Source organism: Procambarus clarkii, chromosome 38 (assembly GCF_040958095.1).
Source record: "Procambarus clarkii isolate CNS0578487 chromosome 38, FALCON_Pclarkii_2.0, whole genome shotgun sequence".
Classification (NCBI taxonomy): domain Eukaryota; kingdom Metazoa; phylum Arthropoda; class Malacostraca; order Decapoda; family Cambaridae; genus Procambarus; species Procambarus clarkii.
Window position 1 is genome coordinate 19,405,366 of NC_091187.1, and position 16,816 is coordinate 19,422,181.

Sequence of the window (16,816 nt, forward strand, 5' to 3'; positions counted from 1 at the left end):
ATGTTGGGTGGGGATAGTTATGGAAGAATGTTGGGTGGGGATAGTTATGGAAGAATGTTGGGTGGGGATAGTTATGGAAGAATGTTGGGTGGGGATAGTTATGGAGGAGTGTGGATTGGGGAGGGGGGGTAATTATAGGAGTGTGGACTGGGGTGATTATGTATGAGTGCATAGATATGTGGTTGGTGTACATCAAAGGGAAAATTACCATTAATGATTTATAGGTAGCTGAATACAATTTCTGGTGTAACAGGATGACACAGGGATACTTAGTGATATGAAAGTTGGATATAATAATGGAAACTGATACATGAGCTGTTTCCATTATTCCTGAATGATTTTCAATGAGCGCATTCTGATTTCAAGAATGCGCTCTTGAAATCAGGATTTTGAGAATATTTATAAGATTTTGGAATATTTTTCTATTAAAATGCATATGAAAACCATTTCAATATAACTAATGAAAATCAATGTCTTTTGATAAGATAACGATAATTTTGTTAATTAAATGTAAATGGTAATGAAAATGAGCTCTGATGCACAGTAATCGACACCCCTGGATCAACCTAGGAACCTGGGTTCATTCCCCTGGCCAAGACAGTGAAAGTTGGGCAAGTTTCCTATAACCAATGCCTCTGTTTATCTAGCAGTCAATAGGTGCCTGGGAGTTAGGCAACTGCTGTGGGTTACATCCTGGGGAGGGTCAGTAGCTGACCTACGGGTATCTCAATCAGTCTAGTACAGGCTTACAGTCATCGACAACAGGAACTGAAATACAAGTAGGCATAAAGCACCAACCAGCGCCTCGGGTCCTGGTGTTGACGGTGCGGGAGGCTTCTCCGCGCCCCACCAGGTTGATGGCTGCCACCTGCAGGCGGTAGGTGGAGCCACATCGCAGCTGCTGCAGGCTGTAGGTCGCCTCTCCTGGCTCCACCACCTCCTCCACCCATGCCGCCTCCTCCTCCAGGCTGTACCGTATGACGTAACCTGCAGATAGGCATAAAGGACGTTACACTACTGTACTTCTCATTAACATATATAATTATGTACCGATTCCTCAATTATACGTTTTAGCATTTCCTTTACAGTACTTTATCAATATACTGTACATACTTCCATAAAAAAAATCACAATTTTAATTTTAGAACTAAGATATTAAATGAACACAAACTATATCCATCTTTTAACATGTAATGACTTTTGTTTTCACACATCCAGATTACTGTTTGTAAACTAAATATATAACTCAATACAGTACCAGGCATGTCAAACCGAGGGTCGCCCGAGGGCCATATGGGTCACATCTGTGTTGTCATTAGGGCTACACACAACAACGAATTGAAGTCTTTAATAAAAATTTAAATTATAAAAAACTGCAATTTTGGTTGTTTAATGACCAAATTACAGTATACTTTGTGTGGCCCGCAGGTGTGCTTGCAAATGGCCGCATGTCTGACATGCTTGCCCTACACACTGCATCTAGTATACCATGTTATAATTCAATATATTTATTTGAACTCCCTAACCCAACTCTCCCAACTGATCCCCATGGCACAGTGGTAAAGCACTCGCCCAGCACTTCACGAGCGCTTTGGCCTGGGTTCGTATCCTGGCCGAGGAGGATTGACCAGGCACCAAGACTTAACTGTAGCCTCTGTTCACCCAGCAGTGAATGGGTACCTGGTTGTTAAATGATTTGGCATTGTCATATTCCAGGGAAAAAATTAGAATTAAGGATCTGCCCCAAATGCTGTGAGTGCTAGTGGCTTTACAAGAACGTAAGAACTCTTGAATTTATAAATAAATAAATATAAAATAATCCCTGGCTTGGAAGTTGTTCCTTGTTGGATTTATCTAGTTAGTTACCATAAGTGGAACACTACCCACAAATGCCTCATGTGTTGTACAAACCACAACAGTCTTCTACATGTTAAGAGCTAAATACTAAATATTGTGATAAAAGGCAAATATCACCTAGACAAGATTGCAGTACCTAACTTAGCCTATGTCAATTTCCTAAACCATTTTTGTTGAAACTTTTTATCAAATACAACATTACTAGTCACATAGGTGAGACCAGTGAATTATGCTACATATTGACTCCTGTATATAATTATATATTCAAACATGTATTGGTTGACATTGTACTGACAGACATTATCCATCAATATAAGTAATGAAGTTGCCCACATTTTAACCAAAATAACAGTAATATGAAGCTGAATTACAACTAGTGGTCATTCACCTGTAATGGCCTTGCCACCATCCGCAGGTGGATCCCAGGACAGGTGTATGGCTGTCTCCGTGGCATACTGGACTCTCAGTGTGGGCGGAGGCGGAGTCTGAATCACCTGCACCACCCAGGTGGCCTCGTCACGCCCACTAGGATTGTGGGTGTGACAAGTGTAGTTGCCAGCAGCATCTGCCCCCACCACCGACATGTGCAGGGAGTTGTCTGGCAGTGTCTGTCACAAGGAAATGACAGTGTTCCCAATACACCTCCAACTTTGCCAATTATCACAGGCACTTATGGAGATTAAATTATTTTATGAAGAAGAGGTTTTATGATGTGGAGTTTTATTATGAATAGATTCATTATGGATAGACTTTTATGGCGTCATGATTTTTTTATGAAAAGGCTAATTCATATATAAATATGCTTATATGATGAATAGGCTCTGAAGTAATTAAAAGTATCAAAAGAAGGCACCAAGCCAGGGAGACTGAAGCACCATACATAGGTTCTTATAATGAGGAAGTTCATATTAAAGTGGCCCTAATAATGACTTTTGATATTATAAATAGGCTATCAGCGAATAAGCTTCTTTGATGAATCTGCAATTGATTATGATAAGTGTTCTTTGATCAGGAACGAGATGTTATATGAAACAGGATAATATGTGATGTGGACTTACAGGGTCATCAGATACACATATAAATATATAAATGCTATACACACAGTTGTGACATCAGACACCATATTGTTTATACACGGATGTTCAAAGAGATCCGCTAGCTCTTGCCTGGAGAGTAATGATATAAGACAGACATTATGTTTTCTAACAGGTAGATCCTGTGTAATATATCTACTTAGTTTTTATGACAGAGCTACAGACATTCTACAGGAAAGAGGTGGTTGGGTCAACTATCTGGACCTAAAAAAAATATCTTGACAGAATCCCACACAAAAGACTGTTTCAGAAACTGTTTTGTGACACCAGTTCCTCTGGTGACAATCTGTTTTTCAGATTGTCACCAGAGGAACACAAAGGACATTGTGCGAGAAGCATATGCTACACTTCCTACCTTCAGAATCACCTAGTTACATGGATGGTGAAATACTAAAGAAACTGTTCATGACTTGTGAGTCCAAAACCAGTATATGCAGCAGTTGTAAGGTACCCATGAATCAAGAAGCACATCAGTAAACTGGAAAAGGTGCAAAGGAATGCTACAAAATGGCCTCCAAAACTGAAAAACTATAAAGAGAGGTTAAAGGCATTAAATATGCCAAAGCTGGAAGATAAAAGAAAAACAGGCGATAGGATCACCACTTGCAAAATAACTGGATGTTACAAAACTGGCAAAGGAATTCCTGAAAGCGGCAACCTCAAGAACAAGAGGTCACAGATTTAAGCTAAGGAAACAAAGTTGCTCCAAAAAATGTCAGTATTCTTTGGCAAACAGAGTGGTAGACAGTTGGAACAATTTAAGTGAGGTGGTGGTGGAGGCCAAAACATTCAGTAGTTACAAAGCTTTATACGACAGTGCTGGGAAAATGGGACATCATGAGCATAGCTCTCATTCTGTAACTACACTTAGGTAACCACACAAACACGTACCTGTGCCTGGGGAATGTTGTCACGTCCTCGGTGAGTCCAGGTGACAGCTGGCGGTGGAGTGCCTACCACAGCACAAGGCAGTGTCAAAGACGACCCTGCCTGCACCTCCACCACCTGCCCGAATGACCTGATCCTGGCTGCCACTAGACAAAACATATTAGGGTTATTAAAGTCAACACACTAGGTTACTGACCAGTCTGCAATTTTATTTGACTGTTGCTGCCAGCTGCTGTTACTTGTGTATCCCAGAATGCTTTAGTTCTGAACTAAAATAAACTGTGTATATCCCTTTTATTAAAATTATTTAATTATGAAGGTCTATCATTATTATAGCCGAGACACTCGTTTACTAACCAACTAGAAAATACGTTTTTTGCCTTCAATATATATAAAATGAGAGCATGGTACACCTCTTTGTACAAACAGTATATATCCCTGTGGGTTTAATGTACCCTTAGTTGTATGACTACAGCAGATGCAGGGATATAATATTATACTATAATATACACTTCTATATAATATTTGTTTAAGTTTTGCAGTTTTTCCATTTCTTCAAAAGCAGATGATACATTTCCCTAAAATGCAAAACAAATATAATATTTTTTGAAGAATCTGAAGCACCTTAACCCTTAGACTGCACAATTCATACAAACATAGGCAATTGGGCATATTACCAAGTTTCTGAAACTTGCACAAATGCTTTCAAATTTTGTGTGCATAATCTACTAGCAAATGCTTCAACTTTTGTCAAAATGATCACCAATGTAACTTCAAAAACAAGAAAATCTAAAATAATTCTAAAATGGAATATTGAAAACTTTAGATTTTGAAATCAGCTGAAAAAATATAAAATACGTATAACCAATTGTTTATTTGGTGTTATGCTCTCAGAATAACATGTGATCTTCATTTTCATAAATTTAGAATATAGGATTTCAGTACAGTTTATTGTAAACAAAATCGTCAATATGGCATTTGAAAATAGGCGCCAAATTTAGAAAAAATAATGTACAACTCCAAATGTTTAGGATTTATGAATAATCCATTCTAGAGGGATTGTAGAACAGACAGCTGTGCACACTATGTAAATATGGTGAGAATCGATCAGAAACTGGATTTTTTTTTATGCTGATTAGCTGCAATGAAGTGTAATGAATGTAATGATGTCTAACCTACCAGAGGACCCCACAAACAGAAAACTGGACATTATGTCAATTTCACAAGCCACTACCATTTTCTTGTACATCAGTTTCTGGCCTTAGGTAAAGGGTATTTCAAAATTTGAAGTGCTATAATGAGAATAGGTTGTGCAGTTAGCCTCTCAACTTTCAATTGTGAATTGTGATTATATGGCGAGTGCCATAGAGTGGTTGGGATTGACCTCCATGCCTCATTAAGTAGGACTGGCTCAGTGATATCTGATGACTCCTATTAATGTACAGGCTGATGCCACCCAAGCCCATGAGAATGAGCAGTCATGACTAGGTATGCATGCATGTTTCCTAGTACAAAAAACACCCACATCTGGTGAGGTTGTCTGCTTTAAAAGAAATAAGTAATCATAATGAATTCATTTTCACTTCCTCATAGTTCCACATTTTCTCACAAGTTAGCAATAAAGCTGCTGTCAGAGAACTTTGTTTACATCTATTATCTACATATACAATTTACTAGTACAGTATTCACAATTATGTGTCAAATATTTTATATTCCCATTTCAATAATAAAACTTCAAGAAAAATTATTAGTCTTAATTGTAATGTAAAAATGATTATATACCAGGCTTGAAGGACACTGATTGTCACCATGTTGTCATCCTCTGATATATGCAGTTTGCACTAAGGGTTTATCCTTCTGATGACTGCACTACCATGTCCTACATGCCTGGCTGTGTGTATTTCAGTGGTCCTAACTATATAAACACAATACTGTGTGTTGTACAGTGATCCTAACCATGTAAGCACACTGCTGAATGTGCTACTGTGGTCCTGGTCATATAAACTCTGCTGTAAGTGTTGCAGGGGTCCTGCAATGGAAACAAAGTGAATTTGGCACTCGACTCTTAAAAATAACTTGGCTCTGGTGATGATAAAAGTACATTACCTGTAGAGGAAGGGGTCTTGGATATGATGGCGGAGGAGGCACCTTCACCCACCCGGGTGGAGGCGGTGACCCAGAACTCATAGCGGGCGTGAGCGTCCAGGGCCCCCACCTCCCTGCTTAATTCCGCCCATAGCGCAGCACCATTATCAGCCGCCACTACCATACTCCTTGTGGCCTGTGAACGCGGCAGGTGTTACAAGCCTTTGTAAATCTTACAAACAAGATAGAGTCTACACGCACACGTGTGCACACAGTCAACAAATACAGAAAAAGGGAGGGAATTTCATGAAGGTTAAAGAGGCAACTATCAACAGAGTATACCCATACAAGGTTTATACCTGTAAATGTAAATACCTAACAAAATATGCTCATTTGTATTTCTGGTTAAAACCTATATTGGAATATTAATTAATGTAATGAATCATGAAAATGTTTCTTTATATAAATAATACCTTGTTACCATGGTTACATGATAACAAGGTAATACCAGGTCGGGACATGCCCAACATGTCATAAACCCACAAATTAAAGCTCTTACGAAATATAAATACTCTTAATAATAAAATTTCACGAGTACAGAAATAGTTATAATGAAAGCTGTTTTAGTATTATTATAGAAAGAGTAACCATGTAACCTGTCTTCAAGGCATTATAAATAAAATACTGTTCTTAAGAGACTGACCAAAACTCTTCTTACACCTTCATTATAAAAGTGAACTTTATTTTTAAATTAAGGAGTTTACTCATGTTTCTCAGTCTGTGTGCTGTTTATACTCAAGAAATAATAGAAACTATGAAACTGCAATTTTTCTAATAAGAAACCATTTCATTCCAAATATGTTTAATTTCTAAATAATTATTTTTGTCCAGTTTTACATTTAATATATACAGGACAGGTTATAATATGCTCTACCGTTAACTGGAGGTCACTCGAGAGGGTTACAGTATGGCTTCCCATTAACTGGAGGTCATATGAGATGCGATGAGTGGGGCTTACCTGAGGGGCATTAAGTGGACGGTAGTAGAGTGTATAGTGTGTTAGGACACCATTAGGGCGGGCTGGAGGGAGCCAGGATACCATGACTGTTTCTCGACCAGTGGGAAGGGCCTGGATTGCTGGTGGTGCCCCAGGAACTGCAAAGACGATACAAGAATAACAATCAGGAATTCAAGTACCAGGTTAAAGAAGTGTTGTTGGAGAGAGGAGCGCCATGTGAACAGAGGACGGTAGGTATAGTAATACAAATTGAAACAGTGCATGTACAGCTGTGGAAGTTAAACAAAGTGTGCATGTGGAACCCGAGGACAAATGTGAAGCCAGTACCCGGACCAAGCACGCAGAGCTCTCCTTACCTCTTATGTTTTAATCCTTCATGACTCTGGAAAAGCATGATTACTAATGTATTCCATACGTATTTATGCTAAAATTAAAATATACACCGGTTGGTCGAGCGGACAGCACACTGGACTTGTGATCCTGGGTTCGATCCCGGGCGCCGGCGAAAAACAATGGGCAGTTTCTTTCACCCTATGCCCCTGTTACCTAGCAGTAAAATAGGTACCTGGGTGTTAGTCAGCTGTCACGGGCTGCTTCCTGGGGGTGGAGGCATGGTCGAGGACCGGGCCGCGGGGACACTAAAGCCCCGAAATCTTCTCAAGATAACCTACACAACACAAAATATAAAGATGGTAAACACCCAGTCTTTCTCAGTAGTATGGAAGCCCTAACTGGTGAGAAGCCTCCTGGTGAAGAAACCAGTTGGTGGTTTCTTCACCTCTGAAAAAAGTTTCAAAGCATTATATGACAGTACTGGGAAGACAGGACACCACGAGTATAGCTCTCATCCTGTACCTAAACTTAGGTAATTAGAAGTCAGTATTTACTGAGGCACAAATCTTCAGTGAAAGCAGAGGTGTGCTTACCATCCTGCAGAGTGGAACAGAGTACCGGCATGGACACAACTCCATCGCCCGCCGCTGTGAAGGCCAACACCCTCACGCTGTAGTTAGTGAAGCGCCCCAGGCCCTGCAGATTGGTCTCCAAGTTGGTCGTTCGCTTTATCTCCACTGCATTAGATCCTATAGTTGAAGTCAAGAGGTTAGTTAGATGGGAGGTGTGTGTATCTCTGATGCTTTGTTCAGAAACACTGGCATTCTTTGCTAATGGTTTAATTTGATGTTGGACTTAATGGAGTTGGGGGGGGAAGGGGGGCCTTATCTTCATAATCAGCCAATTATACCAGTGTCACATTGTCACATTTTCAAGGTATCAAATATACAACATATACAGTAAATTAAAAATTTGTGTTCCATGCCAACAGTAGAAACAACTGAGACACTCTGCTCACTGTTGTACCATTCTCTAGGCCTGGACACATGTTTGCAATATATGAGGCAGTAAATGACTCGCTGGTACCTGGGTCGACCTAGTACTTCCCATGACATCCGTCAATATTTATGGCATTACAATGGGCAAAACACCCAAGGAAACTGAACAAAATGTTCAGAGGTGCTACGATGCTCGTCCCAAAATTTAGAGGGATGGGATATGGAAAGACTGAAGGAACTAAACCTGATAATAGAAAAAAAAAAAAGGATTTGGGGAGACAGACAAAATATTTAAGGGGAATTTATTAACATTTTGCCGAGATTGGTGAATAATGTTTTACGATATACAGAAGTAAGAAAAAGTAATTTTATTATTTTTAGAGGTTTTGAGCCAGTTCAACTCACCAACTTTGTGGGGTTTGACACAGAAGATAGTCACATTTAAATTGGAGTAATGGGGGCCAACCCAAACCCAGTCCTTTTGTGCCTCCAGCTGTTTAATTAATGCATTCAACAGTTTTATGGCAATGTTTAATACCATCTAATATGTTATACAGTAAATGTTTTCTATGTTTTACAGTAAATAATTTTTATTTTTAAGTTTTATGATGCATTACACGCCTGCACCTACAAACAAAAGTTAATACTGTACAGTATTTTGAAACTGAAAAGGACATGCATTATCTACATTCAAGACTCTTAACCATAGGAGACGAACCAGGAGACATCTTCCCCCACTACCTTCAATGTTTGAGGTCCTCTTGTAGAAGACCTTGTAGCCCTGAACGGGACCATTGGAGAGGTTGAGGGGGAGGGGGTTCCAGCGGACCCTGACAGCCTGAGAGGACAAAGGGTCACACTTGACGTTCTCCGGGGGCACTGACGGTACTGGGACACACAGGAAAAAAAATATACCAAGATGCTTTAAAGTGGTAGATCAAGTGGATTAAGTTTGACAAGTTATTAGTTACATAATTATTAAAATCAATTTAGAAACAATGACTGCCTGGAAGATGTCAGAATTATGTATATAACATGATACACAATACATAGGCTTTCAAGTGTAAGTCTAGTATCTGTAATGAAGAAACAAAATAATATTTAAATGCTTGAATATGCAAATTCTAATAAAATTAGGTTCCATTAAACTTCATCATTAAAATCATTAAAATTAGAGTCCTTAATATACGAGAAACATTATGAAGAAAATAATCAAGATTTATCACATTCATAGATTACTCCCTTTTGTGAAGACCACTGAGTTCTACATTGAGATTACAAAATCAACTAGAAATAGAAAACGTAATGTCAATATTACGATCAGTAGTTAGGAAAGTAAGCAAAAGCATAAAATGATCAGATCATCATCTGTACTTGCAGAAGCATCTGAAACCAATGTAGAATTCATGTATACAGCATACACCCAACACTGTTTACACAACGTATAATGATTAACAAACCTACAAATTATTTTTTAATGTGATACACAACTGGGACTCTAAGGTGCAATCAGACATCATTTCTCTAAACTTTAAGAAAGGCCTTTGATAAAACTCCACAAACGTATTGCCTAAAGTACAGAAACACGGCATTGGTAATCTGTTGACTTAAGCAACAGAAATTCTTTGAAAACAGGACCAATAGTTGAATTTGATGGATAAAGGTCAGAACAGACCACTGTTACACTGTCTCACTAGGATCAGCGTGCACTTGTGAGGCGCATGCACTTGTGAGGTGCGTGCACTTGTGAGGCACGTGCACTTGTGAGGCACGTGCACTTGTGAGGCGTGTGCACTTGTGAGGCGCGTGCACTTGTGAGGCGCGTGCACTTGTGAGGCACGTGCACTTGTGAGGCGCGTGCACTTGTGAGGCGCATGCACTTGTGAGGCGCATGCACTTGTGAGGCGCGTGCACTTGTGAGGCGCGTGCACTTGTGAGGCACGTGCACTTGTGAGGTGCGTGCACTTGTGAGGCGCGTGCACTTGTGAGGCGCGTGCACTTGTGAGGCACGTGCACTTGTGAGGCACGTGCACTTGTGAGGTGCGTGCACTTGTGAGGCATGTGCACTTGTGAGGCGTGTGCACTTGTGAGGCGCATGCACTTGTGAGGCGCGTGCACTTGTGAGGCGCGTGCACTTGTGAGGCGCGTGCACTTGTGAGGCGCGTGCACTTGTGAGGCGCGTGCACTTGTGAGGCGCGTGCACTTGTGAGGCGCGTGCACTTGTGAGGCGCATGCACTTGTGAGGCGCGTGCACTTGTGAGGCGCGTGCACTTGTGAGGCGCGTGCACTTGTGAGGCGCGTGCACTTGTGAGGCGCGTGCACTTGTGAGGCGCGTGCACTTGTGAGGCGCGTGCACTTGTGAGGCGCGTGCACTTGTGGGGAGCATGTGTTAAGTTTTGTGAAGTGTGTGTACTGTGATAAGCATGTGTAATGAAGTGTGTTGTGAAGAGCTTTTTATTAACATTGCTTGATGCAAAGACTGATAAAGAGCATAAAAGTAGTGATATAAGCTGTTAGTGACGATTTGTTTTAAGATGTAATCTATGACAGTCATTCTCTGGGGTTTCACAAGGGGCAGTGGAGGGCTGGCCCCATGTTCATTACCTGAGCAACACTATGTAACACTGCTAGAATGAACAAACCCAGAAAGTGATTGTGGCATGCTAGTATGCAGCATTAACACTGTGCAAACCGCCTTTGAAGTGTAAGTGAAAATCTAATGAGGCATGAGTAGAAATTGACACTGTAGGCCAGCTGAGCTACAGGAAGCAGAGAGGACTCGGCAGCATTGTAAACTAGAGTCCAGTGACTAAGAGGTAATGAAGTATGAATTTTATTGTCTTCATAACATTTTACGGCATAATACACGCGATGGTTCCGTATAATTTCCATTTTCCTCTGCCCATTTTAAGTCACTTCTTTAAGTCCTCAATGTTCTCAGCCTAGTGCATGTAACTTGGGCATTTAACAATATGTATGTTGTGGAAAACAGCAGTCTTTAACAGAACAATGCATGACAGAAAAGGTGTGACTAACCTCCCTGACTAGTGGTAACAATGACAGGTTGTGCAGGAGGGCCCGCGCCCACCTGGTTGACAGCCCTGACGGTGATTCTGTAGGCCGTGTAGTGTTTAAGAGCCATGATTTCTGCTGTCATGGCTCCACCTCGGGCACTCCTCCAGCGGTACTCCCCCTCCTCGCCAAGCTCCACTTCCTGGTAGCCAACCTGATATCCGGTCACCTCGCCTGGACTCAAGTGCGCTGCTGGAGCCTTGGCGAGGAAGAGTTAGTTGTGCAGACCCAATACGTCAATGTGGACAGAAACAAAATAACATCAAGAACTGAGAAAAACATACAGCTATTTATACTAACTAAACTCTTATACATATCTAAACTACATTTGAGATAATTCATAAACTCTTAAGTAAAAATATTCTATATTTCTTCATAAACTCTTAAGTAAAAATATTCTATATTTCTATATGAGTAATGAACACTATTCTTATAGACTTGACAACCCCATCTAGACTTGTGGCCCATGCTCTTACTGAGAAAGCATGCAAATTCATAGTTTAAAATTCCAGAACATCTCACCCCAATTCAGTTGAATTGGCTAGACTTACTGTCAAACTTTACCACTCCTAGATCATATCATACAGATTAAACAGTTATAACTGTGCTAAGTGGTATTATCTTTGTGTGGTACACCCAGTTGCTGGGGCATGATAATAGTTACCTGCCAGGTGAGGGTGATAGTAGCCTGCTGACGGGCGTGGGCTCGGAGGCGTGTAGGTGGGGCTGTGGGCGGCTCCTGTAGCGTGGTGATGCTAAGGGTGGGCGAAGGGGGTGACGACCCCCTGGCATTCACAGCCAACACCTGCACATGGTAGGCACGTCCTGGAGACAAACCCTACAAGATAGAAATATATTTGTCAAGCTCCTTTTACACTTCATAAAATTTATGCTAATATTGTAGGTTCACTGTCTGCTAAAGTACTAATATCTGCTACAACCTGGAGCACAGGAGCCTAACATTTAAGGTGAGGTAAGGCAATTTATAGGAGAAAATACTAAACCAGCATGACTACATAGGTAATTACATCCCTTTAACATGCTAAGTGTTATTACCCCAAGTGTAGTTACAGGATGAGAACAATGCTTGTGGTGTCCCGTCTTCCCAGTACTATCACACATCCCTCTGAAACTACTGACGGTTTTGGCCTCCACCACTACTTCACTTTACCCGTTCCAACCGTCTACCACCGTTTGTGAAGGGGAATTTTCTTATATTTCTTCAGCAGCTTTGTTTAGTTAGCTTAAATCTATTACCTTTTTCATGAAGTTCCAAGTCTCAGGAATTCTCCCTTATCAATTTTGTTAATTCATGTTACTATTTTGTAAGCAGTCAGTGACATCGCCTCTTTCTTCTACCTTCTAGTTTTGGCATATATAATGTCTCTAACCTCTCCTTGTAGCTCCTGTCTTTCAGTTCTGGAAGCCATTTAGTTGCATGACTTTGCACCTTTTCCAGTTTGTTTATGTGCTTCAAGTAATTCTGAAATTGAAAAGCATAGCATAGGCTCCTCGCACAATTTTCTTTAGGTTGTCCTCGGGTGACAGTTTCCTATTTAAAACCATCTCTAGATTTGTATTTACCATAATTTTTCTTTTCAGTGTTTTTACTTAATTTGTGGGTTGTGTGTGGTCTGTTTTCTCCTATTCTACATTCCATTACATGGCATTTATTCACATTAAATTCCATTTGCCAAGTGGTGCTCCAAGCACTTATTTTATCCAGTTCTTCTTGAAGGCCTGGATTGATGTGATGACAGGAGGAAACTAGAATAGCAGGAAGGATTTAAGGAACTGTGCCCAATCACTTTGACCATTGAAATTGAGCCCCTGACTGCTGGAAACCAGGCCATCACTCCCTGACCAGTCCAAGTGGATGGACTAGCGAGAGAAGGTAATTATCATGAGAAAGTGCTTGGTATGATTATGTGGCACCTGGAAGGAATGAGGATTGAGGAGAGGAATGGTACCCAACCACTCGGACCATCGGGTATTGAATGTTAGCCGTATGGAAAGTGTTGCTGTACAGATCATTTTAAGTACAGTATAGAGGTATTAATAACTATCATCACTTTAGACTAGCCAATAGTTATTTAAATACTTTCATATTGCTTAAGCACCAGCTCATTTTGTATAGTAATATAACAAAGCAGCAAAGAAAACCTTTCCTTGTTGGAAAGATTACTAGTACATACAAACCAGGTTCCATAACATACAAACCTTCCACTAAACACACACCTGACCATCGTTGTAGAGCTGTTGGCATTACAGAGCATATTTGTTGTGTGTGTTTCAGTCAATACATTTGAGACACCAGTTACAGTTACGAGTTACAGATTGTTAAGGTCACCGGGAAGCAGTATGAGGTCTGGAGAAAAAAAAATTAGTACCAGGTTGTCAAAGGTCCAGTGAAATGGTATGGGCATTGCATGTCTCTATGGCATTCTAGATTTGAAGTGTATACAACTGTACAGGCGATCAGACACAGTAACGTGGCTGAAGAATGTTGAACAGACCACACACTAGAAGGTGAAGGGATGACGATGTTTCGGTCCGTCCTGGACCATTCTTAAGTCGATAGGTTTGAATCGACTTGAGAATGGTCCAGGACGGACCGAAACATCGTCATCCCTTCACCTTCTAGTGTGTGGTTTGTTCAACATTGTGTACAACTGTACTGTGTTTTTCGTGACAGTGATGTTAAAATTGGGATAGAAACTGTATCATTGGGAATAGGATGTTTATGTAGCAATTATAAAATGACAATAAAAGTGGCAATGATAAGTGGTATTTTAACTGGAAAATGGGTAATAAATTACGTTAAGTAGCTGCCAGTGACACGTGAAAAAGGAGACCAACATAACAGATCCATCTGGACATTTGAACACTGCTACACATAGGTACATCGACAAGTATAACCCATTTATTTGCAAAAAATACAGAGCACTTACGTTAGGCCTGGACTATGTGTCTGGATTGAAGTTTAGTTGCTGGTTGGTTAGTAAGCACTTGAGTGGCCTTAATAATGCTTCAGAGAATGACAGGTCTATAGCCCAATGACAAACCATTCTTCCACTCCCATCCTTCCCTCCCACACCTCTTTGTTTAACTCTTTGGTTGTGCATCACCTATGATGGGCTGAGTAATTATGCTATGACTGCACATCATATGATGAAGTAGTGTACAGCCTGAGATTTTAAAACTCCCACAGGTACATGGGGCTCCCATTGAACTACACTGAGCAATTTTGTAAAAGAAATATTACGAGACTAGCTTGGTGATTCTGCAAGGATACACAATCCTGCCTTCATTGAATTTTTCCAATCAGTGGGATGCTCTTGCCACCCCCAACACCCAGATCAGACCCAGCAAACATCAAACAGGCCAGCTGGGACAGCCCTGTGGAGAAAAAAGCATAAGACGTGCTCCATGCTTCACTATCACAATAGGGAAAGCTTGCCTTAGATCCCCCATGTAGTGGGGATCCCTATTATTAGTGTCCCCATGCAGAGGACATTTTAGCAGTACCTGTGTCTACAACAAGCACATGTCTAGATCCAGAGACCCTCTGTATTGCAGTAGCCCCCTGTCTTTGTGCCCCAATTTACACTGAGTACAAGTGTATTTGCAAGAAGTTGAAAGCTGATAGATATGGTTTGCATGGTACACATTCCATAAGCTTCAAGGATTGGCAAGCAAGATACAATGATGTCAATGACATCAGGACATCTCTGCCTTGCTGCAGCCCAGTGCCCGGCAGAGAGAGAACCTTGTTAATGGGCCAGAACCCTGGTGATCCTGTTCTTTGCCCAGATGGTATCACCATATATCTCTGGACGAATGGCAAACAGCCTGTGTGGGATTGCACGTGTGTATCCACCCTGGCTCTCCCCTATGTATCCTATGGTGTTGGTCAGGCATGGGGGCAGCAAACCATACGGGAAGCAGTAAAATCACACTAGTACAGGCAACTGCAACATCTGTTCCCATAGCTTTTGAGACATTTGGTCCCTGGGTAAAGGTGCCATGAGCTTTCTCAAGGAATTAGGCTGAAGGGTCAATGACACTACCAGAGACCATAGAGCTGCCCGTTTTATTTAACAGCACCTCTGTGTGGTGATCCGGAGGGGAAATGCCTGCCGAGTCCTCTGATCCTGTTGAGATGCTGAGGAGATACAAGTGATTCACAACCTTTAACCTTTCGTTGTATTTGCCACCTTGCAACTTTCAGCAATATCTAATTCATTATAACTTGAATCAGGTACAATGTACTTCCCTGCCTTCATCATGGCTACTGTTAGTTCCCATGTACCTACCTTCAGGGTGGCTTGAGTCAGGTCCCGCGGTAGGGTGGTGTTAATAGGTGATGGGTTTGCATCATGGGCAGACCAGTGTTGCAGAAGGTAGTGAGTGAGGGGAGAGTTTCCATCAAAGGGTGGCGCCCAAGCCAAGGAGACGTGGCGGCTTGTCACTTCCCTTACGTGTACGTGACCCGGAGGATCCGGCCGCTCTGCAGAGGGAGAAACATCCTGCAGTTGCTGACATGGTCAGTGGAATGCAACATGAACAGGGAGTATGCAACATGATCAACAATGCTGCATTTATTTAACATAGGCCAGCATTGAGCACCAGTGAAATCATACACACTGCTAGTGAGATCATACACAGTAATAACATACTGAAACTATTTACAGTGATTAGGGTACTAAGGTTACTTAGGTGAGGTAGTCAAGTTATCATTTACATGTTAGTAGTTTGGAGTGGCGCGCTAGTCAGGTAGTTTGTAGTGGCGAGCTAGTCAGGTAGTTTGTAGTGGCGCGTTAAAGATATGCAGTGATGTTCTTAGGGAAAATTTGTCTGTGTGAGTTGGTAATGTATCTCACTCTTCCCTTTCACAGTATATAATCAAATGCTCTAATCTTTCTAACAAACGTGACCTAACATAAGCTTACCCTTCCATTTATCTTTCTTTCTCTTTCCTTTTCTTTCTCTCTTCTCTCGTTTTTGTTCTTTGTTTTCTCTTACGTTCACTTGCTATCCTCTTCTTATTCCTATTACTATCTTCTTCTCATTCGGTGGTTATAATAGGAGCTGCCTCGTATGAGCCAATAGGCCCTCTGCCGTTCTTATTCCTACTACTATTCCCTCTACTACACCTTACCTTGCTCCTCACCTCTCTCTTGCCTATTTATTGTCTGCATCTACTTCCTCATCACACACAGAGGTCACGACTTTTCCGTAGGGTGCAGTCGCACCTCCACAGATCTCCAGTATCAGCTATTGATACTGGTAATGACTCCAAAGGGCCACCACTTATGGGCTATTCATGCCCGTGCCACCTTTTGACTGGCTTAATCTTCATCAATCAATCAATCTGCGGGCCCATGGGGGAGACATCTCCCGTCACGCAGGGTGCAGTCGCACCTCCACAGATCTCTAGTATCATCTAATGATACTGGTAATGGCTCAAA

The 16,816-nt window shown here is 41.3% G+C and overlaps 1 protein-coding gene across 1 annotated transcript in view; it reads right to left on the reverse strand.

The window, feature by feature from the left end:
• LOC138372276 (cell adhesion molecule Dscam1-like) overlaps positions 1–16,816 on the reverse strand; it is a 183,155-nt gene that overhangs the window by 58,329 nt on the left and 108,010 nt on the right. The window contains exons 15-24 of the mRNA XM_069337554.1: positions 15,662–15,855; positions 12,010–12,183; positions 11,310–11,544; positions 9,015–9,161; positions 7,869–8,024; positions 6,943–7,079; positions 5,946–6,120; positions 3,843–3,985; positions 2,246–2,465; positions 799–987 (exon numbers count right to left, since the gene is read on the reverse strand). Coding sequence (XP_069193655.1) covers positions 799–987; positions 2,246–2,465; positions 3,843–3,985; positions 5,946–6,120; positions 6,943–7,079; positions 7,869–8,024; positions 9,015–9,161; positions 11,310–11,544; positions 12,010–12,183; positions 15,662–15,855 — 1,770 coding nt within the window. The remainder of the gene's footprint in view (positions 1–798; positions 988–2,245; positions 2,466–3,842; positions 3,986–5,945; positions 6,121–6,942; positions 7,080–7,868; positions 8,025–9,014; positions 9,162–11,309; positions 11,545–12,009; positions 12,184–15,661; positions 15,856–16,816) is intronic.